Source organism: Physeter macrocephalus, chromosome 14 (assembly GCF_002837175.3).
Source record: "Physeter macrocephalus isolate SW-GA chromosome 14, ASM283717v5, whole genome shotgun sequence".
NCBI classification, from domain to species: domain Eukaryota; kingdom Metazoa; phylum Chordata; class Mammalia; order Artiodactyla; family Physeteridae; genus Physeter; species Physeter macrocephalus.
Window position 1 is genome coordinate 115,186,745 of NC_041227.1, and position 26,168 is coordinate 115,212,912.

Here is a 26,168-nt window from a genome sequence, read left to right on the forward strand (position 1 = left end):
GGCCACGGCGGGAGGAGCCCAAAATACCGCAAAAAAAAAAAAAAGATACATGCACCCCTGGTTCATAGCAGCACTATTCACAATAGCCAAGACATGGAAACAACCTAAATGTCCATCTACAGATGAAGGGATAAAGATGTGTTACATATATACAATGGAATACTACTCAGCCATAAAAATGCATGAAATAATGCCATTTGCAGCAACATGGATGCAACTAGAGATTATCGTACCAAGTAAAGTAAGTCAGAAAGAGAAAGACAGGGCTTCCCTGGTGGCACAGCAGTTAAAAATCTGCCTGCCAATGCAGGGGACACGGGTTCGAGCCCTCGTCCGGGAAGATCCCATATGACGCGGAGCAACATAGCCCGTGCGCCACAACTACTGAAGCCTGCGCACCTAGAGTCCGTGTTCTGCAACAAGGGAAGCCACCGCAATGGGAAGCCCGTGCACCGCAACGAAGAGTAGCCCCCGCTCGTCGCAGCTAGAGAAAGCCCGCACGCAGCAACGAAGACCCAACGCAGCAAAAAAAAAAAAAAAAGATGTGCGTTTAGCTGCTCTGACAGAGACTCACAATAACAAAGGTTTAAACTACAATGTTAGTAATTTCTTTCAAACGTAGCAATGTCCAGATATAAGCAATTCAGGACGGGACTAGCAGCTCCATTGCCGTAGCCCCCGCTCGTCGCAGCTAGAGAAAGCCAGCGCGCAGCAGTGAAGACCCAATGCGGCCAAAAATAAATAAATATATTTTTAAAAAAGAGAAAGACAAATACCATATGATATCACTAATATGTGGAATCTAAAATATGACACAAATGAACCTGTCGACAAAACAGAAACAGACTCACAGACATAGAGAACAGACTTGTGGTTGCCAAGGGGGAGGGGAGGTGGGGGAGGGATGCACTGGGAGTCACATGCAAAGACATGTGAACAAAGGTGCCCAAGAGAAGAGTCTGAGGGCCCCCAGCCTGCTTCCTGGGAGGCACATGGTGAGCGGTTTTTATTCCACCTCAAAGCAAAAATAACAGGGCGCCCTGCCCAACACTGTGCATCTGACAGTCTGCAGGACTCCAGCGCTGAAGCCAGTTTAGGTTCAGCTGCAACCACTTGCCACAGCCATGGCTACAGCTCAACTCTTCTCTCCACCAGCTCCAACAAAGGAGTGGTTTATTAAAGGGCATCCGTTAGCCTAAAATTTTGCCTGAAGAAAGGAAAACCAAGTTTAGATGCTATTCAGCCCATCATTTAAATGTCTACTCCCACCGTCACCCCCAACCCCCAACTCTGAGCCCCTGACACATAGGGACAGGCAAGATCACCTCTGCACCCATGGCTCAAGGTTCCTGAATCCTGAACAGGCGAGGCCTGTTCTGGGAGCCCAGAACCTTCCTTTTGCCCTTTTATAGGATTAGAAAGAGTGACCGGTGCCTGGCACAGTCAAAATTTTGGAAGTAAACCTGCCTCTCTAATTCCTAGGCTGTCTTATTATGACCTGTCGGGGAGGGGGACATGAGTGACCAACAGAGCAAAGCAGCGTCTAGGTGGCACTCTAGCCCTTTTGAACGCACAGAAGGCTTAACTGTGGCCTGCGTAAAGCTATGTTCAAGTCCTAACCCCCATACCTTGAATGTGACCTTATATGGAAATAGAGTCTTTGCAAATGTAATTAAGATGAGGTCATACTGGATTAGGGTGGGCCCTAAATCCAACTACAGTTGTCCTAATAAAAGAAAGGAGAGGGAGATTTAGAAACAGAGACACAGAGGGGACACAGGGAAGAAGGCCATGTGACAACAGAGGCAGCGATTGGAGTGATGCAGTTTACACACCATGAAACACCAAGGATTGCCAGGGGCCACCAGAAACTAGGAATAGTCAAGGAAGGATTCTTCCCTAGCCTTCAGAGTGAGAGTGGCCTTGCTGACACCTTGATTCAGACTTCTGGACTCCAAAACTGTGAGACAATAAATTTCTATTGTTTTAAGCCACCAAGTTTGTGATATTTTGTTATGGCAGCCCTAGGGGGCTAATACACAGGTGTGTGTTGTTCTGCCTCAAGTGGGGCAACCCTGAATGTCTCCCCTTCCACGTCACCGCCATGTTTAGAAATTCTCTGGCTTCCCAGCTGTACTCAGATTGAAGGCCACACTCCTCACCGTGACCTACAAGGCCCTGTGGGGCAAACTCTAGACACTGCCTATCCAATATTCATTACCCCTCTTTTTGATTAACAGCACATTGATTTTGTAGCAGGCAAATTTGACTGCTTGTCCCTCTTGCCTTTGCCCTTCTCCTTATTCCTGCCTGGAATGCAGATGTGATGACTGCAGCTTCAACAGCCGACTTGTGAGCATAAGGACAAGAGCCACATCCTAAGGCTAGTGGAGTGGAGAGTTAGACAGAACCTGGGTCCCTGGAGGGATGCTTGTTAAGTCCTCGGATTCAGCACCCTGTTATACGCAAACGTGAATTCTTCCTGATGCATAGTAGTCTGGCCCCAACCCACCACCTACCTCTACCTTCCCCCCTGCTCTCCAGGCTCCAGCCCTGTTGGGCTTCTCTCAATTCCTGAAATCACCAAGTGCTTGTCTGTCTCAGGACCTTGGTACTTCCTGTATCTCCAAACCTCTTTCTCATTCAGTTCAGAAGCTGACTCTTCTCTGTCCTTCAGACCTCAGCTCAGTGGTCACTTCTTCAGGAGTACCTTCCTGATGCCCCCGTTACACTCTCATTGCACCTCAGGCTTCTCCCTCTCAATGTGTTGTACACTTGTGATGACTGACTTGACTTTTTTTTTTTTTTTTTTGGCTGCGCTGTGCAGCTTGTGGGATCTTAATTCCCCAACCAGGGATTGAACCCAGGCCCTCAGCAGTGAAAGCGCAGAGTCCTAACCACCGGACTGCCAGGGAATTCCCTTGACATGACTTTTAGATTTGTTATCTCCACACTTGCCTTTCCTGTAAGACCATAACTTCCCCACGGGTAAGGTCAGCTTTTACCTATGGGGTTTAAATGATAATAAATGAATGACCATTCATAATTTCAGAGCAGGACCATTCAAAGCATAGTTTGTTGAAAGCCTTCTCATCCTTTGTTTTATGGCTACCACCATGCATTCTAGTGACCAGGATGGGATGGTATTACCAAACAAAGCAGGACAGCAGCTCATGGGGAACAGGTACTGTCAGGTACAGTGGAAGTCAGTACAGCTCCCACCTAGGAACCTGAGAGGTCTATGTTTAAAACTGCTGTTTGGAGGCTTGGAAAGGGGTCCGGTTTCCATCACCTGATTCCTGGGACTCGCCTGGTCAGAGCGTTCACCAAACCTCCAAGCGCTGGAAACGAGGGCCCCTGCACAGAAGCCACGCTCTGCAGTTGTGAAGCCCAAACAGACGTTAACACGTCTCTTGCTGCCTCATCTAAGAGGCAAAGGGTGGCGTGACTGGGGACGTTTAGCCCATTGCTCTGAGTCTTTGGTCCATGAAGGACAAACAGTCTACCGCCCCAGCCGGTGCCGCTCCGCTGCGGAGCCAGGCTGTGTGCTGTTGGGGGATCCTGGGACAGACCTGCCTCATTCCTTGAGTTCCCAAGGAGCCCTCCAATGGCACCTCTTAACTAACAAAAAGTCTTCAGCCGTGCTGACTCAAGGAGAGTCAGAAACTAAAAGAGTTGCTGCCTCTAGCTCCCAGGCACACACTCTCTCCAATGTGTCAGCAGATCCCCGGGTGAGCACGGGCCTCCGTACCTATGGGTCCCCTGCTCAGGCCAGGTGGGCTCTGCTTCTGGCCTCCAAAGTGCCAGGTGCAGTTGGCCTGCCAGTGCAAGGACTGCCTCAGGGGGCAGAGCCATGCAGAATTGGCCACAGGTTCCCAACAGGCCCCAACAGACCACCTCTCCTGGCACGGGGTGACTGATTATCCCCAGGACAGTGAAGCCGGGAGCGGTAGCTATTCCAAGCCCCGGCCTAGGGAGGCTCCATGGTGATGGGTGAGGTCAAACTGCAGCTTAGAGAGGAGGGGACAACTTGGAGCTGGGGTCACTCCTGGGCAGAGCCAAGAACGAAGCCCTCAGGGGTTGTGGGGGGGGCGGTGAGGTGCTTGGGAAAATGGGAGGAAAGAGAAGGGAAGCTGGCCTTTGCAGATCTGCGACGGTTGTGCGTGACAGCCCTGGGAGATGAGTGCTAAAATTAGTCCCAGGGGCTTCCCTGGTGGTGCAGTGGTTGCGCGTCCGCCTGCCTATACAGGGGAACGGGGTTCGCGCCCCGGTCCGGGAGGATCCCACATGCCGCGGGGCGGCTGGGCCCGTGATCCATGGCCGCTGAGCCTGCGCGTCCGGAGCCTGTGCTCCGCAACGGGAGAGGCCGCAGCAGAGGAAGGCCCGCATACCACAAAAAAAAATAAAATAAAATAAAAAAATAAGATAAAATTAGTCCCATTTTATAAGTGGGGAAACCAAGGCCCACATGACTCTCTGAAACCAGGTCAGTCTCACTCAAAGGCAGTGACTTTTCCTCTGTCCACTGTTTCTCAGGTCTTCAAGTGACCCCCCCCACCGGAAGGCAACTTGGGCTGCTTATTAGTGATTAGTTAAAATGTCTCACATCAGAAGAACCAGAGTGGATCCTTTCTGGAGCACAGAGTTCAGGGACCGTGTCCCAATCCCCTCCTCACCCCTAGCACCTTCCCAGCACAGGGCTGGCACCTGGCACATGGTAGGTGTTAGGGATCTGCTTGTTGAATGAGTTCAATCACCAGGACCCCACGGCTGATGGTGACGGAGACTGCGCTGAGAATGTGCATTGTGACACCAATAAGGACAGCATCCTCCCCCAGCACTTATGGCAGGTGACACAAAAGCCATGTGTGAAGGAAGCAGCTGCCTCCTCTGGGCACCCAAGTCCGTGGAAATCATTCCCAGAGCTGGGACATCCTGCCCAAAGGAATGTACCTCCAACTCCTCATCTTCGTTTCCTGAAATGCTCGTATCATCACCTTAGGAGGTCCTTCCAGTCAGAAGACCTGAATTGCTACAGTTAAGGCTTGAAGCATTCAGTTGGGCTGTATTCCTGTCCCAAGTGGGGCAGAGTAGGAGGAGTTTGGGATGCAGGGAAGGGGAAAGAAAAACAGTTCTCAGTCAAAGGAGGAAGGAAGGAAGGAGGGAGGGAGGGAAGGAGGAGGAAGAAGGAGGAAGTGTTAGCTTCACTTCTCCGAGGAAGTGAAGCTAACACGGGAGATGCTTTCAGGCCATGGAAGGAAACCCTGGCACCCCCTGCTCAAACTCGGAGGAAGAGTACTCGATCATGTGACTGAGAGTCCAGCAGGGCAGCAAGTGTGGAACACGGGGCCTCTGGTGTCATCAGGGCCTTGTCCTAAGTGTGACTGCTGGTCCACAGAAAGGAGAAGGAAGCCAGCCCTCACATCCGGCTTCAATAAATATATGCTGGGGACTTCCCTGGTGGCGCAGTGGTTAAAAATCTGCCTGCCAATACAGGGGACATGGGTTCGAGCCCTGGTCGGGGAAGATCCCACATACCACGGAGCAACTAAGCCCATGCGCTACAACTACTAAGTCTGCACTCTAGAGCCCACAAGCCACAACTACTGAAGCCCGTGCGCCTCGAGCCTGTGCTCCGCAACAAGAGAAGCCACCGCAATGAGAAGCCCATGCACCCTTACAAAGAGCAGGCCCCCGCTTGCTGCAACTAGAGAAAGCCCACGCGCAGCAACAAAGACCCAATGCAGCCAAAAATAAATAAATTAATTAATAATGTTTAAAAAGACCCAATGCAGTCAAAAATAAATAAATAAATTTATAATAAATAAATAAATAAATGCTGGGTAAGTAAAAAAGAGACAGAATTGAGGAGGGAAAGACAGAGAAAGCAGCCCTGGTTTCTGACAGCTTTCCAGGTCCCTGAAGTCAGTCTGTCCTTCATCTCCAGCCCTTCGATCCCGTGACAGGTCTCTGCACCCTCTCTATAAACCTTTCCCCTGAGACAGCTGGAATGGTTCCTTGGAACCAAAAGAGCCCTAATTGAGTCTTTCTCACGGGGTGATCAGAGGAAGTACCTCCAGGGATACCACAGATAGTCCTTCACCAGCACAGACAGCGAGAATCTGCATGGGAAGAGAGAAATGAGAAACCAGATTTCTGGGAGAATTTTTCCCTGGCAACACACTAGCCACCATGGTTTTTCTTCTACAAAGTCAATCACCACTGGCTTCTTGACTTGGTGGTGGCTTGGAATTCAACAACCTTGGGGGTGCTTCCCGCCTGCCACTGCAGGTCCCTGATCATGCTGCCACCGGCACCTGCAGTTTTGAAGGCGAAGTCCACATACAGCAGAGATGGATAACTGTCTCCCAATAACCACTCTCCCCTTCTCCTTTAGTAGCAGAATCTTCCAGCTTTAGTTAGGCACGTGGGCACCAAGCCAGACTACGTTTCCCAGCCCTCCTTACAGTTAGGAGACATGACTCTGTCTGGCCAGTGGAAGATGAGCAGAATGACTGTCCTCAGTAGGAACTGGGGGACTCTCGCCTTGCCCCATTCTCATTGTTTGGGATGCAGATGTGATGGTGGGAGCAGAAACAGCCATTTTGGACCACAACATGCGAGGCACATGTCGTAGAGGGAAGCTGGTTTCCTAACACCACAGAGACACTACATCAACTCCTGCTTACTTATGCTCACACTATTACATGTGAGAGAAGAATAAACCTCCTTCATGTCTAACTACCTTGTAGTTGGGCATTTTTTTACAACAGCTGAAACTGCATCCTAAGCCCAGTCAATCCGAAGCCTTCTTCACATATTCCATATAGATATGTCTCTTGAAAAGGATTTAGAGGCCGTGGCTGGCAGTGAACTTGCCTGAGGAATTCACCCAATTCACAGATGTCACCGCATTGGACCTGCTGTCTGTGGGGCAGTCCTGATAACCCAGAGGGCAGCCCTCCAGGCACTGTGGACTGGAGGCTAGAAGCTGAGATGGGGTGACCTGACATTACAGAGGGTCAGGGAGCTTAGCACGAGCCAGACCATTTGGCAAGTCCGCCAAAGGGAACTATGTTTCTTTGAGATGCCTGCAAGAAACCCCAGTCGATAAACCACATTCATTTTGGTAGGCAGCGTGACGTGGCTTTCAAACATGTTTGACCACGAAATCCTTTCTTCCAATTAAACTTCCATGGAGGCGCAATACATAAATCACTTCAAAGTAAGGCCACTCTGGGGGAAGGAAAGAGAAGGGCGTGGAGCCTAGCCTGCTGTGCTACTTCCTTCCCCACCACCCTCCGGCCTACAGCAGCCCATGAAGCACCTCTGGGAACCCTTAAGGTTCCGTGGAGTGCAACTTGAAAACCACTGCTTTAGGATCAAGGGCAGGGGCTGTGGAGTTAGCAGCCCCAAGTTCAAAAACTAGCTCCACTACATAATAGTTGGTGCAAAACATCCCTCTCCTCTCTGAGCATCAGTTCCCTCATCAGTAACCTTTCTTGCAGAGCTCTTGAAAGGATTAGACAAAACACAGCAACATAAAGCTCTTAGCCCAGTGCCTGGTCCGCAGTAGGTGTTTGAAAAGTGGGAGCTATTAGGATGATTCTGTTGGACCTTTCCAGGAAAGGTCTTGATTGTGGAGTGCGTCCTCAAAACCATCCCCAGCCCCCTCTTCAGCACCTGCTGTTACAATGTCTTCTCTGCCTCAATTATTCATGCCCAGAGCCTGCCAGGCACTTCATTTCTGACAGCAGGGCAGCATTTACCTTGGCTGGGCTCAAGACGTTTCTGGACAGGAACTCTGGCTAAGCTGTCACCATCAGCCCATCACCTGCCAGCCAACTGGCAAGTGGAAATGCCAGGGCAAGCAACCAAGGGCATCCTGCAGGGCCTATTGGAGAGGTCTGGCCAGCCATGCTGGTTAGGATGGCATGCCAGGCAACTGAATCCAACCCAGGACATGCTGAGGGGATTACTGGGGGAACGGGCATCCTATTCCCTGCCTCCACCGTTCTAGGAGGCTTTACAAGGCCAATAGGAATGTTTCCTAGATCCCTGCTACTCAAAGTCTGGCCCAGAGACCAGCAGAATCAGCATCACCTGGGAGCTCAGTAGAAACGCAGAATCCAGGGCCCAACCCGAAACCTGCTGGATCAAAATCCGCATTTGAGCAAGCTTCCCAGGGGATTATTTTGCACAGTAAAGCTTGAAGAGCACTGGTTAAGAAGCACCCTCTGTCTGGACCAACGCGTCACTCATTTTTGTTTCTGAGGACTCCAAGGACAGAAAGACCTGGGTTCTTGTCCTGGCTCTGGCACTCACTAGCTGTGCAACCTTGGGCAAGCACTTCACCTCTCTGTTCCCGGATAGTATTAGAAACACCTGCCTCCTGGGGTAGTTGGGTGGATGAAATATAAGGCCAGAGAGTGAGGCCAGCGCTCAAGGAGGGCTCCTTTAGTTCCCTTACCTCATGCATCCACATGATGACCTCCATCTGCCCTCCGGAGGTATTTAAGTCTCAGGCTGAAATAAACCACCTGGAACACTTGTCATCACAGGAGTGCAGAAAACAGGTCCCCTGGACTAACCCGGGAAGGGAGGGACCCAGCCTAGACAAAAGGGTATTTGCATGGTGCTGAGGGCCTGGGGTAAAGAGGTGTCAGGGTGGGTGAGGCTGACCTGAGAAGGTCCTGGAAGTGGGGATTTGGACCAGGCTTGGAAAGAGGGTGCGAGCTGGCTTTCCAGACAAAGCATTTTTTAATACCCCTCACGCTTCATGAAGAAAAGAAGCATCTTATCCCGACACTGATTCTACATGCGGGCTTTTGGAGGATATCAGTCAACCAGAGATTTTGATAGCATCAATATATATCATATAACCACAGAGAATTAGGAAATCAGGGAAAACAAAAACAGGCCCCCCCCCCCAATCTCTCACCTCGTCCTGTTCTGCCATATTTCCTTCTAGTCTTTTTCATATGAATGTAATTTCACGTGGTTATTATCCTGCTGACTATCCAGTTGTGTGGACTGCTTCTGTCATGTTTCATGATACCTGAAGCAGTTTTTGATGTTGAACATGGTCTTTTAACCATCATTTGTAAAGGCGTCACGGCCATCTACTCAGAAGAAAACACACAGTTTTATTAACTTTTTCCTTACTGTTGGGCACTTAGGTAGTTTCCAGTTTTTATGCTTTATTTTTCTATTTTTAAATACTGCCGTGATAAATTTGTTGATACACTTTCCATATCCCGGATTACAGTCTCTCACCTCGTCCTGTTCTGCCATATTTCCTTCTAGTCTTTTTCATATGAATGTAATTTCACGTGGTTATTATCCTGCTGACTATCCAGTTGTGTGGACTGCTTCTGTCATGTTTCATGATACCTGAAGCAGTTTTTGATGTTGAACATGGTCTTTTAACCATCATTTGTAAAGGCGTCACGGCCATCTACTCAGAAGAAAACACACAGTTTTATTAACTTTTTCCTTACTGTTGGGCACTTAGGTAGTTTCCAGTTTTTATGCTTTATTTTTCTATTTTTAAATACTGCCGTGATAAATTTGTTGATACACTTTCCATATCCCGGATTATTGCCCCTGCTTCAGAGCCTCTGATATAAAGTAGAACTTCTCAAACTTTAATGTGCATGCAAATCGCCTGGGAATTAGATTCTGATGCTGCAGGTCTGAGGGGCTTGACCTGCCTTTCTAACAAGCTCCCATCATACGAGGAGTTGTGAGCATATGAAGGGCAGCCCCTGAAGCTTCAAGGCCAGGAAATCCTCTTTTGTCGCTGGGATCCCATTTCTGTACTTCCAGCTAAGATCTGGGGGAAAAAGCACTACCCTTTTTTCCGAGACCTTTCTGGTTAACTTTTCAACCAATTAGCTCAACCGATTTTTATAACAACTCCATGAGGCGTTCTCAGTCCCACCTTACAGATGAGGAAACTGAGGTTTAGAGTGATGATATGGCAAAGATACGCACTATCTACCGTACTGGGATCAGAGTAAGATGACCAACTGTCCCGATGTACCTGAGACTGAGGGGTTCAGTGCCAAAATCAGGACCATCTTGGGAAAACCGAAATGGTTGGTCACCTTGGCCAGAGCCTAATTCAGAGTCAGCTAATGTTTATCGTTTCCAACCCTGGGCGCCTGTATGTAGATTACCGTATGACACCTTTGCAAGTACACTTAGGCAATATAGCATCACCATTTGACAGTGAAGAAATGAGCTCAGAGGGGTTAAGAAATTTTCCCAAGACAAGGGAATTCCCTGGCGGTCTAGTAGTTAGGACTCCATGCTTCCACTGTAAGGAGGCACATGTTTGACACCTGGTTGGGGAACTAAGATCCTGCAAGCAGCGTGGTGTGGGCAAAAAATAAAAAAAATAAAAAAAAAAAAGAAAAGAAAGAAAGAAAAGAAAATTTCCCGGGACTTCCCTGGTGGTCCAGTGGTAAAGAATCCACCTTCCGATGCAGGGGATGCGGGTTCAGTCCCTGGTCAGGAACTAAGATCCCACATGCTGCGGGGCAACTAAACCCACGCACCACAACTAGGGAGAAGCCCGAGCGCCGCAACAAAGATCCCGCATGCCTCAACGAAGGAAGATTCCGTGTGCTGCAACTAAGACCCGACGTAGGCAAAAAAATAAGGGAAAAAAATTATTAAAAAGAAAGAAAGAAAGAAATTTTCCCAAGACAAACAGCCCAATTTTTTAAATGGGCAAAGGACTTAAGTAGACATTTCTCCAAAGAAGATATACAAATGGCCGACAAGCACATGAAAAGATGCTCAACATCATTAGTGATTAGGGAAACACAAAGCAAAACCATAATGAGATACCAGCTCACATCCACCAGGATGCTATAATTTAAAAAAAAAAGAAAAATAACAAGTGTTGGCAATGATGTGGCAAAATGGGAACCCTCTTACATTGCTGGTGGGAATGTAATATGGTTCAGTCACTGTGGAAAACAGTTTGGCAGTTCCTCAGAGTTAAACATAGAATTACCCTATGACTCAGCAATTCCACTCCTAGGTATACCCCAAAGAGCTGAAAATATGTACTCAAACACATACACATATACATGTTCACAGTAGCACTATTCACAAGAACCAAAAGGAAGAAACTCAGATGTCTATCAACAAATGAATAGATGAACAAAGCTGTGGTATATCCGTATAATGGAAAATGTTATTCAGCCGTAAAATGGATGAGCCTTGAAAACATTACGCCAGGTGAAAGAAACCAGACACAAAAGATCATATATGATATTTCATTTATATATGAACTATCCAGAACAGGTAAATTCATAGAAATAGAACACAGATTGGTGATAACCGGGGACTGAAGGGGGTGAGGGACGGGGAACAACAGCCTAAAAGGTCCAAGATTTCCTTTTGAGGTGGTGAAAATGTTTTGGAACTAGATAGAGGTGATGGTTGCACAACATTGTGGGTATAATAAATGCACTTCACTTTAAAAAGGTAAATTTTTTGTTACGTGAATCTCACCTCAACAAGAAAGAAAACCAACCAACCAACCAAACAACCAGCCTGCGGAAGGAAAAGGAAAAGGGTCAACCAAAGGGACCTGCGTGGGAGACAGGCCGCCTGGGCCTGAGCAGCCAGCAGAGGGCGCTGTGGCACGCTTACCGAGCCGGGCAAGGGAGACCACCGGGACTGAGAACCCATCGCATGCCGCGCATTTTGCTCTTGAGTCTCAACCCAGGAAGATCAGTACCTACCCTCCCCTTATTTGGGAAATCTGAAGCTAGTAGGGGCTTGAGGCTCCAGGTTCATTAACTGAGGGTTTAAGCGTCCAGCCCAAGGTCAGCAGCTGGTACGTGCCAGATGGAAGGCCAAGACTGCGGGACTCTTTCCACAGTGCTGAAGACTGGACGTCTGGACTCCACCTCCCACCTCCCTGGACACCCATTCTTCTCACAAAATCTCTTATCGTCTGTCGCTTCAAAATTCAGCTCACGACTTTCCCTCCACCCATCTCACCCTCAGCCCCCAGAAGTCTTCCCCTAACAGCCTCGGCACCTCATCCTTTGCCCTCAGCGCCCGCACCGCCATGGCCGGGTTCTTCCATGAGCAGCGCTTGGGGCTCTTCATGTGTCGATGCTACAAGTCTGTCTGTCCCGTCTCCCCCTAGGCCCTTCTGAAGGTCTCCTTTTGGGAACTGCCTCCTTTGGGAGGGTGTAGAAACCAGGAGGGTATTGCACTCACTTGTTCCTCTCGCTGCCCAACTGTCTTGGATGATGTAATCCCTATCCCACTGTGTGGTCCCTCAGCATTCCTGGGCCGGCCATGGTGGTTGGATGAGCTGGGAAGTTTTTGCTTGGGCCAGAGAGGAGAGGAATTCAGGGAAGCTGAGCCAGGAGGAAGACTGGGGTAAGAGGAGGGGAGTCAGAATTTTCTATTAAGGTGTGAACCTGTTCTATTACAGGGGGAACCTCCAAATCTGACTGCTCTTAAACTTGGTTCCTCCCAAACTGTGACCCAGACATGAACCACAGAACCAAGAAAACCTTTAATTTGGATTTGGAAATCCCCAGGCTTGAAGATATCCCCCTTAAGCCTCCTGGAGAGTAAATTGTGGTTCTTCCCGGATTTCTGACTTAGCACTATGGCTCTCCCCAGTCCCTCCCTCGCCCACAAAATTTCCACTGTCCCCAGAGCCTCAGGATTGGTCTTGGTGGAAAAATCTCTGGAAAGCTTAAGTCCGGACAAGAATTCTATTTCCACAGGGATGTGGTGGTAGAGTGAGCATGGGAATAAAATCCAAGGAGATGGCTCTGACCAGGGGCCTTGGAGCTGCCAGCTCATCCTGAGAGCGCAGCCTGGATGCCTCAAGGCCTCCAAAGCCAGAGGGTCTGAGTTGGAAGGAGCACTGTGGCGAGGTTGCCAGGCAGGAAGTGCTGGGCAGAAGGGACTGGGAAGATGGGGTTGGGCCAGAGGGGCAAGAAGGGAAGATGGTCAGAGGGGGGTTGGGCCAGAGAAGGCCTGGGATGGGGGCTGGGCAGAGGGGCTGAGGTGAGGGAGCTGGGCCAGAAGGGAAGCTGGGGCCAGGAGGGTGGACTGAGGAACAAAGAAGGAAGATGATGGGACTCCAGGGTGGGCGGCGGGGGGGAGGCAAAGGGGATGGCAGCCCACCTGCCAGGCCCTAAGCCCCTCGTTAACGGCCCCAGAGCAGAGGGAACTAAAGCTTGGCTCCTGTTGGCATAGATTAGACTGTGATATGGGTCAACAGTTGAAAGCCAAGAAAACTTTATGAAACAGACCAAATCAAACCTGCTGAAATGTCCCCTTCCTTCCACTTCCCTCTTGCTCAGCCCTCTGCTGCCAAGATCGGGTTTCCTTCCGCCAGAGAGACCCCAGCTCTCAGAGACGCTGACCAGAGACACGGGAGAAGCAGTTGTCTCTGGGCCCCTTCCCGGGGCACCTGCAGGGACCAAGAGGGCCCACCATCCAGGGTAGGGTGAGCGCACAGCCCAGGTGGTGTGGCGGGCTGGCTGTGCTGAGGGGGGCGATTGTCACCGTGCTGCTCAGTGCAAGGCCTAATGGGCTCAAGGCGGGGTAGGAATGGAGCACAGGCCTCTCTGAGGATTCTGGCACGAGACCCCCCCCGGGTCGCAGTGTGTGCACACATGTTCCGGCATCTATGGCATGTATAAGCACTGACATTCTCTTATGTGTGTGAGAACCCGGGAGTCAGTAGAGTTTGGTCCTTTGAGGCCACTAAGCCCAACAACTCCCCCCAGGCACAACCTCTTCTCTGCAACAACCCTGTCTTTCAAGGCCTCTGGAGATGGAGAAATCCCTACTTCTTTTGTTCCTTCAAAAGAGGAACACCCATCATGCATCAGGCACTGGCTACAGAGTGATAAGACAGTCTTGGGTCTCACGGTGCCTCGGTTTCAGGGGAAGACAGGCAATAACAACAAATAAATAGATACTTCAGGGCAGGAAGGGATGTGAGCTATGGAGGAAAACAGTCTATTACCTCTGCCCCAGTCACAGCCCTGCAGCTATTAGAAAACAGCCACATCTAGAAGCTTCTCTATGCCAGGTTAAATACCCCAAACTCTTTCAACCATTTTGGACTACTCTGGTTTCTAGAAAGCCATTTGAAAGGGGGTTCAAACCCCTCAGCTGTGGTCAGGACAAGAAAAACCCCACAGGATCCCCAGAGCCCCAACCCTGGTCCCCGGGTTTCTGTGGGTTTCCGTGGGTTTCCATGAACACAGCTGGCTTTCCCACCTCCGTCCTTGGCAGCTACTCCGCACTCCTGACTCATCCCAGCCCACAGGCAGTGAGGAGCCCCAAGTCTTTTCCTCATGAGCTGCTGCTAAGTCACATCTCTCCCACCTTATTCTAAACGGAAGCGCCAGGATTTATAATTATCCCAATAGTTTCATCTGGCCTGAGGCCAACTATCAACCAGCCTGCCAAGGAAGCCTTCCGGTTCCTAATCTGACATGCTGAACTCTCTTCCAGCTAAGGGAGAAGCCTGGTCTAGAAGTCTGGTCCTCCAATCTTCTGGGCAGGGCTGGGGACACCCCTAGCGCAGTCAGAGGGGCCTCCTGCCAGGGTGGCCTTGCTTCTTCACGTGCTCTCTTAATGTGTGGCTACTGAGGGGGCCACAAAGCCCCCAGGATGGTGGAAGTCTTGTGGTCAAGTCCAGCCACGTGGTGCCTGAGAAAGCCTCAGCTTCCAGCATTCAATTTGGCAACCGATTTTAAAATTGGTTTGAAATGTTGCAGCTCAGAAGTTCCCACACCTAGAGAACCATCAGGATACATGGGGGGACTTTTAAAGAAACAAATTCCCAGGCTCCAGTGTTTCTCAACCAATCAGTCCAGGGTGGAGCCCGAGAATTTGAGCTGTTTTTTAAGCTCTGGGGTTACTGAATCCATACTGGCTCTTAATGACCCTCACTGCCCTTTCTGAACACCCACAGACAATTGCTTCCAGAAGGCCACGTCTCTGTGGCTCTCTTCTGCAGTGGCCTCTCTGCACAGACTGGACCATGGCCCTCTGACCATGGTGTCTGGCCCAGAGCAAATACCAGTTCTTTAACCGGTAGCCCAGCAAAGCTGGGGGTTGGGGACAAGGTGAGTTTCCAAGTGTTCCCTTACTTGGAGTACCTCTCCTGGCCTGGCCCTCCATTCCATCATCCCACCATGGCTCCTTGGTTCTGCAGGATGGAGAAGACAGGGCAGGATGGGAAGTGAACGGCTCCACTTCAGGGCCGGGATTAGGGTGAGGCGAGGGAGGCACTGACCTCAGGTGTAACATTTAAAGTGGCACCAACAGGGCTTCCCTGGTGGCGCAGTGGTTGAGAGTCCGCCTGCCGATGCAGGGGACACGGGTTCGTGCCCCGGTCGGGGAAGATCCCACATGCGGCGGAGCGGCTGGGCCCGTGAGCCATGGCCGCTGGGCCTGCGCGTCCGGAGCCTGTGCTCCGCAAAAAAAAAAAAAAAAATTAAAGTGGCACCAACAAAAAGAACTTATTTATAAAACAGAAACAGACTCACAGATTTCGAGAACAAGTTTATGGCGACCAAAGTGGAAACGTGGGGCGGAGGGATAAATTAGGAGTTTGGGATTAACATACACACACTACTACATATAAAATAGATAACCAACAAGGACCTACTGTATAGTACTCAATATTCTGTAATAACCTATATAGGAAACGAATCTGAAAAAGAATGAATATTGGTATATGTATAACTGAATCCCTATGCTGTACACCTAAAACTAACACAACATTGTAAATCAACTATACTCCAATAAAATTTTTTTAAATAAAAACATTTAAAAAGTGGCATCTACAAGCTCAGTCATCAAGAGAATATTTTAATGCCATATATTTTTAAATCAAATTAGTTAAATTGATGCAGAAAAATCCATGATGAGCAAAAGATCAACGTTTTAAATAAAGACAGGATCAGGAATGGGGCCAAGCCGCGTCTGAGGACGAGGTAGAAGGAAAGATAAGTCACAGAAATGATGCAGAAAGAGAGAGAGTTCAGAGAATGTATGACCTTGCTCCCTCCACACCAGGGTGCAGGCTGGCCCTGGTGCGTCTCCCACCCCCACTGGTACAGCCGCTGTCCAGCACCCCTCCTGCAGAGGCATCACAGCTCTTGCTCCTTTGGGGACCCACCCTCCCTGCCAGCTCAGGCTCACGTGTAGAGGTCTTAGCTGCTCCTTGCTGCAGCTTTTCCTAACGTCTTCTCTTCCTTCACCCTGCCCACACCTGGCCCTCCTGTGTACACTGTCCCTGCATTAAACGGAAAGAAAGAAAGAGATAGAGAGAAAGAGAGAGAGAGAGAGAGATACAGACAGAGAGACAGACAGATACAGAGACAGATACAGAGAGACAGAGACAGAGCAGAGATTGGGGGGGGTGAGGAAGAGCAGGAGATATTCCCCCTCCCAGGAATATAATGACCTGGGAATTACAATCCTGTAGTAGAAGAATCACAATGCAAATAAGAATACTTACAAAGTTTTGAGGCTTTCCAATCCCTTGAACATCTTATGCTGAACATTTTCCAAACGATTACTCGTGAGAAGTATTTCGTTTACACCAGCTGCGCCTTCAAATGCTCCCTCTTCAATGTCTGTGATCTTATTGTTGCTAAAGTTTCTAAATAAAAATGGTTGAAACAAATATTTGAAACAATTTCTTTCTAACAACGAGGGCACTGAGACATGTCTGATCATTTTCTTCTACTGAACGAACGTCTTGCACAAAAACTCTAAGCTCTTCACTGCCTGGCACTCCCAAGGCTCTGAAAAGTCACCACTTCCTGATTCCATCAAGCCAAAGTGATAATAATACAAAGGAGAAATATCTATGCTGAAAAGTACCAGCCTGATCAATGATCTGCCAGGGCCCCCAGGGATATAAAACTCTTGAGGTCAGGTACTGAGTTGTGTAAACTTTTATGTTTGCCACCACACTTACTAAGAAACTTTTCAAAGAAGTGCCCAATTAAAACTGTTGAATGAATTAATGACTCAAAGAAGACAACTGGATAGAGAAAAGAAGGAAAGACTAAAATATGTTTGCATTTAGATAGCATCAGAAATGTATCTGAATATGAGATTGTTCCCAGTTAAACTTCTCATGTAATAATATGTCAAAACAACCAACTTAACTGCCAGGATTTTGTATGATACAAAATACTAAGGCTTGCCCAGAGGGCAAGAACATCCAGTTGAGGTAACATCTTCCTATAGGTTCTCTCTCTTTCTCAAGGCTCACTCCAAGACCAGGGATGCCCACAGAACAAGGATCATTTTTAGGTACCATTTTATTCCTTTCAGAGCACTGCACATAGCAGCTACTGAATAAATATGTATTGAATTGAAAAGCATCTTACAGCTAAAAAGAAAAAGCAGTTAACGTCAGTGAAAAAGGAGGACAGTTAAGAACTTAGAAACTCTCTGGGAGGCAGTATAATATGTGGGTCAAGTGCACATAACTGAATCCCTATGCAGTACACCTAAAACTAACACAACATTGTAAATCAACTATACTCCAATAAAATTTTTTTAAATAAAAACATTTAAAAAGTGGCATCTACAAGCTCAGTCATCAAGAGAATATTTTAATGCCATATATTTTTAAATCAAATTAGTTAAATTGATGCAGAAAAATCCATGATGAGCAAAAGATCAACGTTTTAAATAAAGACAGGATCAGGAATGGGGCCAAGCCGCGTCTGAGGACGAGGTAGAAGGAAAGATAAGTCACAGAAATGATGCAGAAAGAGAGAGAGTTCAGAGAATGTATGACCTTGCTCCCTCCACACCAGGGTGCAGGCTGGCCCTGGTGCGTCTCCCACCCCCACTGGTACAGCCGCTGTCCAGCACCCCTCCTGCAGAGGCATCACAGCTCTTGCTCCTTTGGGGACCCACCCTCCCTGCCAGCTCAGGCTCACGTGTAGAGGTCTTAGCTGCTCCTTGCTGCAGCTTTTCCTAACGTCTTCTCTTCCTTCACCCTGCCCACACCTGGCCCTCCTGTGTACACTGTCCCTGCATTAAACGGAAAGAAAGAAAGAGATAGAGAGAAAGAGAGAGAGAGAGAGAGAGAGAAAGGAAGGAAGGAAGGAAGGAAAGGTGGAAGGGAGGAAGGGAGGGAGGAAGAAAAGAAATGATGCAGGAAAAAATATTAAAATTCTAAAAATATCCTTAGAGAGAGAAGCTATTACATCCATGACACAAGAACAATAGGAGACTGTTTTTTTAAGAAATGATCAGAAAATAATAAATAGCTCTTGGAAATGAAAAATATGATAGTAGAAAAAAAATCAGTAACATTAAGAAAATAAGGTTGAGAAAATCTCCCAGAAAGTGGATTAACAACAACAATTACAAGCAAACTAACAAATAGACAACAACAAATGCAAAAGGATAGAAACAGAAGAGAGAAGAAAGTTTGGGGATCAATCGCCAAGATGGACATCTAACTGAGGGGTCTGGTAGAAAGAAGAGAGTACGTAGAGAAAAGATGATCAAAGCAATAAAACAAGAAGACTTTCCAGAACTGGTGAATATAAGTCTCTGGGTTGAAACAGTCCATCAAGTGTCCAGCACAGTGAGAGAGAAAGAGCCAAAACAGGCACTTTCAGAATGCTGGGGTTAAGGGAACACCCCTGAAAGCTTCCAGAGGCGGAGAAAGCGGGCGTCTGCAAAGATCGGGCATAAGCACATCAGACCTCTCAACGGTGACATCAGAAGCCAGAAGACCATGTGAGATGCCTGCAAACTTGTGAAGGAAAATTATTTTTAATATAGAATTCTATATTCAGCCAAACCATCAGTCAAGTGCAAGGATACAATAAAGGCATTTTCAGATGTGCAAGTTCTCCTCTTCTGTAACCTTTCTCAGAAAGCTAAACAAACAAGGGAATGAAGTGGGAAAGAAAAGACACAGGGTCAAGAGAACAGGGTGCCTAGCAAGGAGAGAGATAAGGGAGTTCCAGGATGAAGGAGAGGGAGGTCCCAGGATGGCTGTGGGCAGGCAGGCGCGCACCTGGCCAGGTTGGAGAAGGATGACGATGGCTGAGAGGCTTCCAAAAAAAAAAAAAAAAAAAAACTGACAGGTTTGACCACACCAAAAATTATATTTGAGGTCAATGGATGTTTAAGAATATATAGCAGTGGACTTCCCTGGTGGCTCAGTGGTTAAGAATCCGCCTGCCAACGCAGGGGACACAGGTTCGAGCCCTGGTCCAGGAAGATCCCACATGCCGCAGAGCATCTAAGCCCACGCGCCACAACTACTGAGCCTGCGCTCTAGAGCCCACGAGCCACAGCTACTAAACCTGCATGCCACAACTACTGAAGCTCACACGCCTAGAACCTGTGCTTCGCAACAAGAGAAGCCACTGCAATGAGAAGCCCGCACACCACAACGAAGAGTAGCCCTCGCTCGCCGCAACTAGATAAAGCCCACACACAGCAATGGAGACCCAGTGCAGCCAAAAATTAATTAATTAATTAACTAAGAAAAAAAAGAATATATAGCCATGATAAGTACAAAAAACTAAGAAAGTAGGTAGGGATTGGGGGCAGGAAAAGCAAAAATGATGCAAGAAAGTAAACAATGGTATTACCCTGATTGGATTAGTGGTGAACAATATTTACCTGATTATGATAAAAAGCAGAGCATATGGATTTTAACAGTTATATTGAGAGCGTTAAACCACGCTTGGGGGAGTATATAAAAGGCATATAAAAAGCACTCTTCGGGCTTCCCTGGTGGCGCAGTGGTTGAGAGTCCGCCTGCCGATGCAGGGGACACGGGTTCGTGCCCCGGTCCGAGAAGATCCCACCACTCCATCTACACAACAGGCAACCAACAGATAACGTCTAAATGGATTTATTGACAGGTAGCAGTGTAAGCAATTTACTTAGAAATATGGAAATGACCGCCAGAAGAAGGTGCCCAAAGTGACACCTTCTGAGAGAGGGGTGGGCAGGTCCGGAGGAGAGGGGCGGACTGATGTGTTTTGTTTTCTGATTTTAGCACTATTTGGCCTTTTTTTAAAAAAATAAATTTATTTATTTATATTTTAAATTTTGGCTGCGTTGGGTCTTCGTTGCTGCGCGGGCTTTCTCTAGTTGTGGTGAGCTGGGGCTACTCTCTGTTGCAGTGCACGGACTTCACGTTGCGGTGGCTTCTCGTTGCAGAGCACAGGCTCTAGGCATGCGGGCTCAGTAGCTGTGGCTCGCGGGCTTAGTTGCTCCGCGGCATGTGGGATCTTCCAGGACCAGGGCTCGAACCTGTGTCCCCTGCATTGGCAGGAGGATTTTTTTTTTTTTTTTTTTTTTTTGCGGTACGCGGGCCTCTCACTGTTGTGGCCTCTCCTGTTGCGGAGCACAGGCTCCGGACGCACAGGCCCAGCGGCCATGGCTCACGGGCCTATCTGCTCCGCGGCATGTGGGATCTTCCCGGACCGGGGCACGAACCCGCGTTCCCTGCATCGGCAGGCGGACTCCCAACCACTGCGCCACCAGGGAAGCCCGACAGGCGGATTCTTAACCACTATGCCACCAGGGAAGTCCTATTTGGCCTTTTTGACTGCATGCGCTTCTTGGATTTAAAAAATTAGTTACTAAACATAAAATAAAGAAATGCCAAGAAGAAGCCCATCCTCTTGTTGCTTCTCCTTTCATAGTTTTTCTGCATCCTGAGAATCCACCCTCTTCACCGGCAGCCATGGGCGCCTCCACACACAGCCATGGGCACATTCACACTCACACGGTCTCACACACACACAGACACACAGACAGACAGACACACACACACACACACACATCTCAGACACAGCAGCTCATGGTGACAGACACACAGGCAAATGTACATAATACACAATAACCCTCAGACACACACATGATTACAGATTCTCCCACAGACACAGAGGCCCCCATGAGCCTCCCAGGTAGCCAGCTGAGGAGCAGGGCCAGCTCTACAAGGGGCCAGTTCCTCCCTGCATTGCCACGCCCAGAACTGCCCCAGGCAGAGGAGGTTTTCTCCTGCAGCATCACCCTAATTGCTTCCTCCACTCAGAGTGCCCTCCCCTGAGGCTGAGCAGCCAGAGCCTCTGTACCATTAACCCTTTGGAGCCACATGGTCTGCAGATGGTGCAGAAATGAGGTCGGGGTGGGGCCAGAGCTGGCAGCCGGATGTGACTAATAATGCCACCTTCATTCAGCTTCTAGTGGAGGCCCTAAGAAGTGGAACAGTCCGGTGTCAGGAACCCTGTGGACATGCTGTGCATCCTTGAGCAAGTCACTTCACCTCTCTGGGTCCACAAGGAGGTAGGCAAGCCTATGAAGCTCTGAGATGCTAAGATTTTATGACCCAGGCTTGACCCCGCTTCCATCCCCTCTCCCGGGAGCCCTCTCTCCACACCGACGTCCAGGGCCAACCCCAAAGGATATACTTGTGTGTCTGACAAGTGTACATGGGGCACCTGGGCCCCCCCCTCCACTGCCAATTCCCTCCCCCTCCATGTCCCTCCAGCACTTACCACCACCCTGGTCTCGTTATCCGGCAGTGTGTCAATGGCCAGGGTGCCCCCACCCAGGTCCTGACTCAGCTGAGTCCTGTCCGGCTCCGACACCTGGCCGGGGATCTCTCGGGCTCTCCGATTCCAGCCCTGCATGGTGGTCCCCTGGACGGCCCCTCCAGAGCCTCGGCCTGCATCCTGACCTGGGAGAAGGGGACAGAAAGCTGAGTCCTGACAGTCAGAGTGAAGGCCCTGGAGGGGGACCAGCCCGCTTACTCTGCAGAAGCCCTGATTCCCATGCCGTCACTGACTCTGGGGACACTATCAGGGCAGGAGATACCCAACATGCACTGAGCTCCATGCCACACACTTTGCACAGGAAACACTTTTAGCCCTCACTCCAGCCCTCCACCGTAGATATGGTGCTCTCCATTTTGCAGACAGGAATCAGCAGCTCACAGAGGTTAAAGAAGGTCATACAGCAGGTAGGGATGGAGATAAGTTTCCCTTATCTGCCCCCAAAGGGGTGATTATTCTCAACTTCACTGGAATCATCTGGGGAGTTTTAAAAATTCCTGGTGTCTGGGTTCCACCCCAGAGATTCTGATATAATTGGTCTGCGGTGTGGCCTGTGCATGAGAAGCCCTAAATGATCCCCCGGGGAGCTTTTGAGAAGACCTGGACCTTACACAGCAGACAAGAGTGAGAATAATTGCTCTGGAAAATTCCAAACCAGTTCCCTATTTCTCTACCAGAAATGGCACATAATCTCGCCTTCCAGGGGACTCCAGGGACTAGAAGCCAGAGAGCAGAGTTCTTTTAGTTCAGGGCTTCTCATCCTTGGTACTACTGACATTTTGGACTGGATAATTCTTTGTTGTGGAGGACTGTTCTATGCATTGCAGGATTTTTTAACAGCATCCCTGGCCTCTACCCTCTAGATGCCAGTAGCACCTCCTCCCAGGTTGTGACAGTTGAAGATGTCTCCATAGTGGGGACCACTGTTTAGTCTCATCACTACCTTCAAACACCTTGGGCAAGTCACTTTCCCCATGAAACAAGGAGCTTAGACACCATCAATGATGGCAAATAGGTTTCATCTCAAAAGCCATCTCCAGTCGATTAGTGACAGCCAGGAGCACTCTAATTGTGAAGAATTCTGAGGTTCCATTTGTGTTTAGCAGGAAAGGTTGTCATGATCAATTAGCAATGTCTGCTGCGGGCACAGGGTTGGAGAGTGGCTGCACACAGGCCATCTAGCAGCCATTCCTCGACTTGATGCTCTCTCCAGTTCACTCTAGGTCATTAAATTTATTCCAAATGACAAAGAAACCATGCTTTTCCATTTCAGAAAGATTTATGCCCCCAAAGATGTGTCTTATACGGTCTCTCCAATTGCTACACCTACTACGGACGTGAATATGGGACACAGACCACCAGACGGGTGGAGGTGACATTCCCTGTGATCTCCATCAGTTTCAGGCCTGCACTGTGTCAGATGCCCTTCTCCACCTCGACCTGCCCCACCCCCTCCCCAGAGCTCCTGGATGTAGCCCTCTCTCCTAGAGCATCTGCTGGTGGTCTAACTGTGCCTGTCTCCCTGGTAGACTTGAGTTCCCACAGGACCCTCCCACCTTCCACAAATGTGTATCCTCGGTGCCTCGCAAACAGTAGGTGCTCAATCACTGCATAATTGAGGACACTATACTGGAGGTAACTTGGGAGCCATCAAGAACAGAGGTTGAGAAAAGGCTTGCCCAGGACCAGGCCTGGGACTGAGGCCAGGACCCTGCTGTGGGGCTCTGGTTTGTCATTAGACATTTTATCCAATTAAGTCATTCTTGGCTGCTGGCGCCTGCTGGATCCTTGCCGGCCCCGTCTCACTCCCCTGCCCCTAATCGCAACCAGATGCTCTGGAAAAGATGGAGAGAGGGTGGTCTCCAGACCCCTTCCCCAAGATGTTCACTGGCTGAGATGGACCTGAGCCCAGTGCTGGGAAGGCAGCCTGCCTGTGGCCCAGACCCCAAGCCAGGGCTGTCTTGCCACTCTCGGGTGGGGCCCACAGCTGCCCCTGGTGGCAGAACTATTTGTGCTGGGCTGGTCTGCACAGCTCCCTGTGTCCTCCTGCAAGCAGCCCTCAGGCCTGGGCAGGAACCAGAACAGGAAAGGAGCATGTGCAGAGCAAGTAGAGGAGCTCAGCTGGCCCAGAAAGGGATGCTGGGGATCTGCAGGCATCACAGTCCTGCAACCGAGAGAGGAGGGAGCCTGGATGGTGGGGGCCTGAGGCCTGGGGAGAGGGCAGGGAGAGGGGCCCAGCCAGAGCTGGGGCCAGGGAGGGCACACCTGCCACCACAACCTGTGTGACCTTGGACCCATCAGTTTACCTCTCTAAGCCTCAGTTTCCTCATCACGAACATGGGGATGACAATCATGCCTATGGCACAGGCCACCATGAGCATCAAGGAAGAAACATAAATGAGAAGGTTTTTGAAACAGGGAGGTGCTTCCCTGGTGGCGCAGCGGTTAAGAATCTGCCTGCCAATGCAGGGGACACGGGTTGAGCCCTGCTCCGGGAAGATCCCACATGCCGCAGAGCAAGTAAGCCCGTGCACCACAACTACTGAGCCTGCACTCTAGAGCCCGCAGGCCACAACTACAGAGCCCGCGGGCCACAACTACTGAAGCCCGTGTGCCTAGATCCCATGCTCCACAACAAGAGAGGCCACCGCACATGAACCACAGGGAATAGCTAGCCCCCGCTCACCTCAACTAGAGAAAGCCCGCATGCAGCAACGAAGACCCAACGCAGCCAAAAATACATAAATTAATTAATTTTTTTAAAAAAGTTAATGATATAAACAGGGATGCTCAGGGTCAGGACCAGAGGCAAAGTGTCCAGGAAGGAGACAAGGGCGAGGGACAGAGAGGGAGGTTGCCGAGGAACCTTGCCCTACTCTGTCCTAAACCTGAATCTTGCCCTCCCAACCCCCGACACCCTGGCCCCTCCCAGGTGGCTAGGATGGGACATCACCCCCTCCGCTTGCAGAAGAAGCCAACACGGCTGGTTGCTCACGTGTGTGTGCTGGGGCCCACATGCACACGCACACTTGCCTGAAGGCCTGGGCCCTCCTCCTGCAGGCTCACACACATGTTACACACCTATCCGACCCTCAGCCACCCCCTGCTCTGCCTTCTGCCTCGCACTGGAGAGCTCCTTCTTCCCGGCAAGAAGCTTCCAGAGCATATACGCTAGTCATGTATTCATCCACTCCACCACCCATGGCCCTAAGTGGCATACAGTCCAGTGCGATGTCACAATAGTGACAGTAATGATAAAAATAACAGCTGACTTTTAGAGAATGCTTACTCTGTGCTGGTACTATTCCAAGGGCTTTAAACCCACTAACTCATTTAACCCCCACAGTCACCCCATGAGAGAGGTGCTAGGCTAGTTTTAGATCTATTTTTACAAATTGGGAAACTGAGGCACGAGGACATTAAGGAATCTCCCCAGGCCACACAACTAGTCCAGGACAGGATTTGCACTCAGGCGCAGAAAAAGTGCAGGCTCTGCTCAGACCACAGAAAGTACAAGAGGTGACCGTCAATGCCAGGCTGTGTCCTAAGGTGCACGGGCAGCCCCAGGGCAGAATGCACTGGGTGCCGTTGGGTCCGAACCTGGGAGCTTCTCTGGCAGACTGTAGCCCCTGGAATGCAGGGGGACGGCCCAGTGGTAGTGCCCCAACCCTCTTCTGGTGCCCCTGCCCTGCTCCAGGGCAAAAAGCCACAGGCTGACTTCACGAGGCCTCATCACGCAATCCCAGCGCCTGGGCCAAGCCACCTTCACCCCACGCATCACACAAGCTTGCCATTCCAGCCTCATGGCCACCACTCAGTCCTGGCCACCGGCACCTCTTTCCTGGTGGCAACTTCAGCCCGCACCCTTCATGCCCTTGGGCCAGTCTTCCACACGCCTGCCAGAGGATCCTGTCCAGGGGACAAACTTCATTCCATCTCTCCCATGCTCCCCTCTCGCCATGAGCCTTCGCCTGAAAGCCCAGCTCCTCCACTCAGCACTTGAGCCCCTTTGTGACGGGATCCCTGCTGGCTTCTCCAGCCTCCCACCTTCCTAAAGTCCTTTGCAGGACGCAGCCCTACTCTCTCTGGCCACGAGGCTTCACACATGCAATTTTCTCATCCTAGATCGCTCTGCTCCATCAATAAATCTTTCTCCTGATGAGCTCTTGCTCATCCTTCAAGTCTCATGAGATGTCACGTCTTCCCAGTGCCTCCTCTGATAGTTCTGCCCCTCACCCCAAATGCTACCTGCACCGTCCCAGCCCTGATCCTGACATACTGCTGCTACCTGTGCCACCACAGGCTCTGGGTGCCTGACATAGAGCAGATGTTCATCAAGCAGACATGGATGATGGAAGGAAGGGAGGAAGGAAGGGAGGGAGGGAGGGAGGAAGGAAGGAAGGGAGGAAGGAAGGAAGGGAGGGAGGGAGGAAGGAAGGGAGGGAGGGAGGGAGGAAAGAAGGAAGGAAGGAAGGAAGGGAGAAAGGAAGGAAGGAAGGAAGGGAGGAAGGAAGGGAGGGAGGAAGGAAGGGA

The 26,168-nt window shown here is 49.8% G+C and overlaps 1 protein-coding gene across 1 annotated transcript in view; it reads right to left on the reverse strand.

The window, feature by feature from the left end:
• The window catches only part of PLXDC1 (plexin domain containing 1), a 64,971-nt gene that overhangs the window by 34,792 nt on the left and 4,011 nt on the right, over positions 1–26,168 (reverse strand). Inside the window, exon 2 of the mRNA XM_024130278.3 lies at positions 21,579–21,760. Coding sequence (XP_023986046.1) covers positions 21,579–21,760 — 182 coding nt within the window. The remainder of the gene's footprint in view (positions 1–21,578; positions 21,761–26,168) is intronic.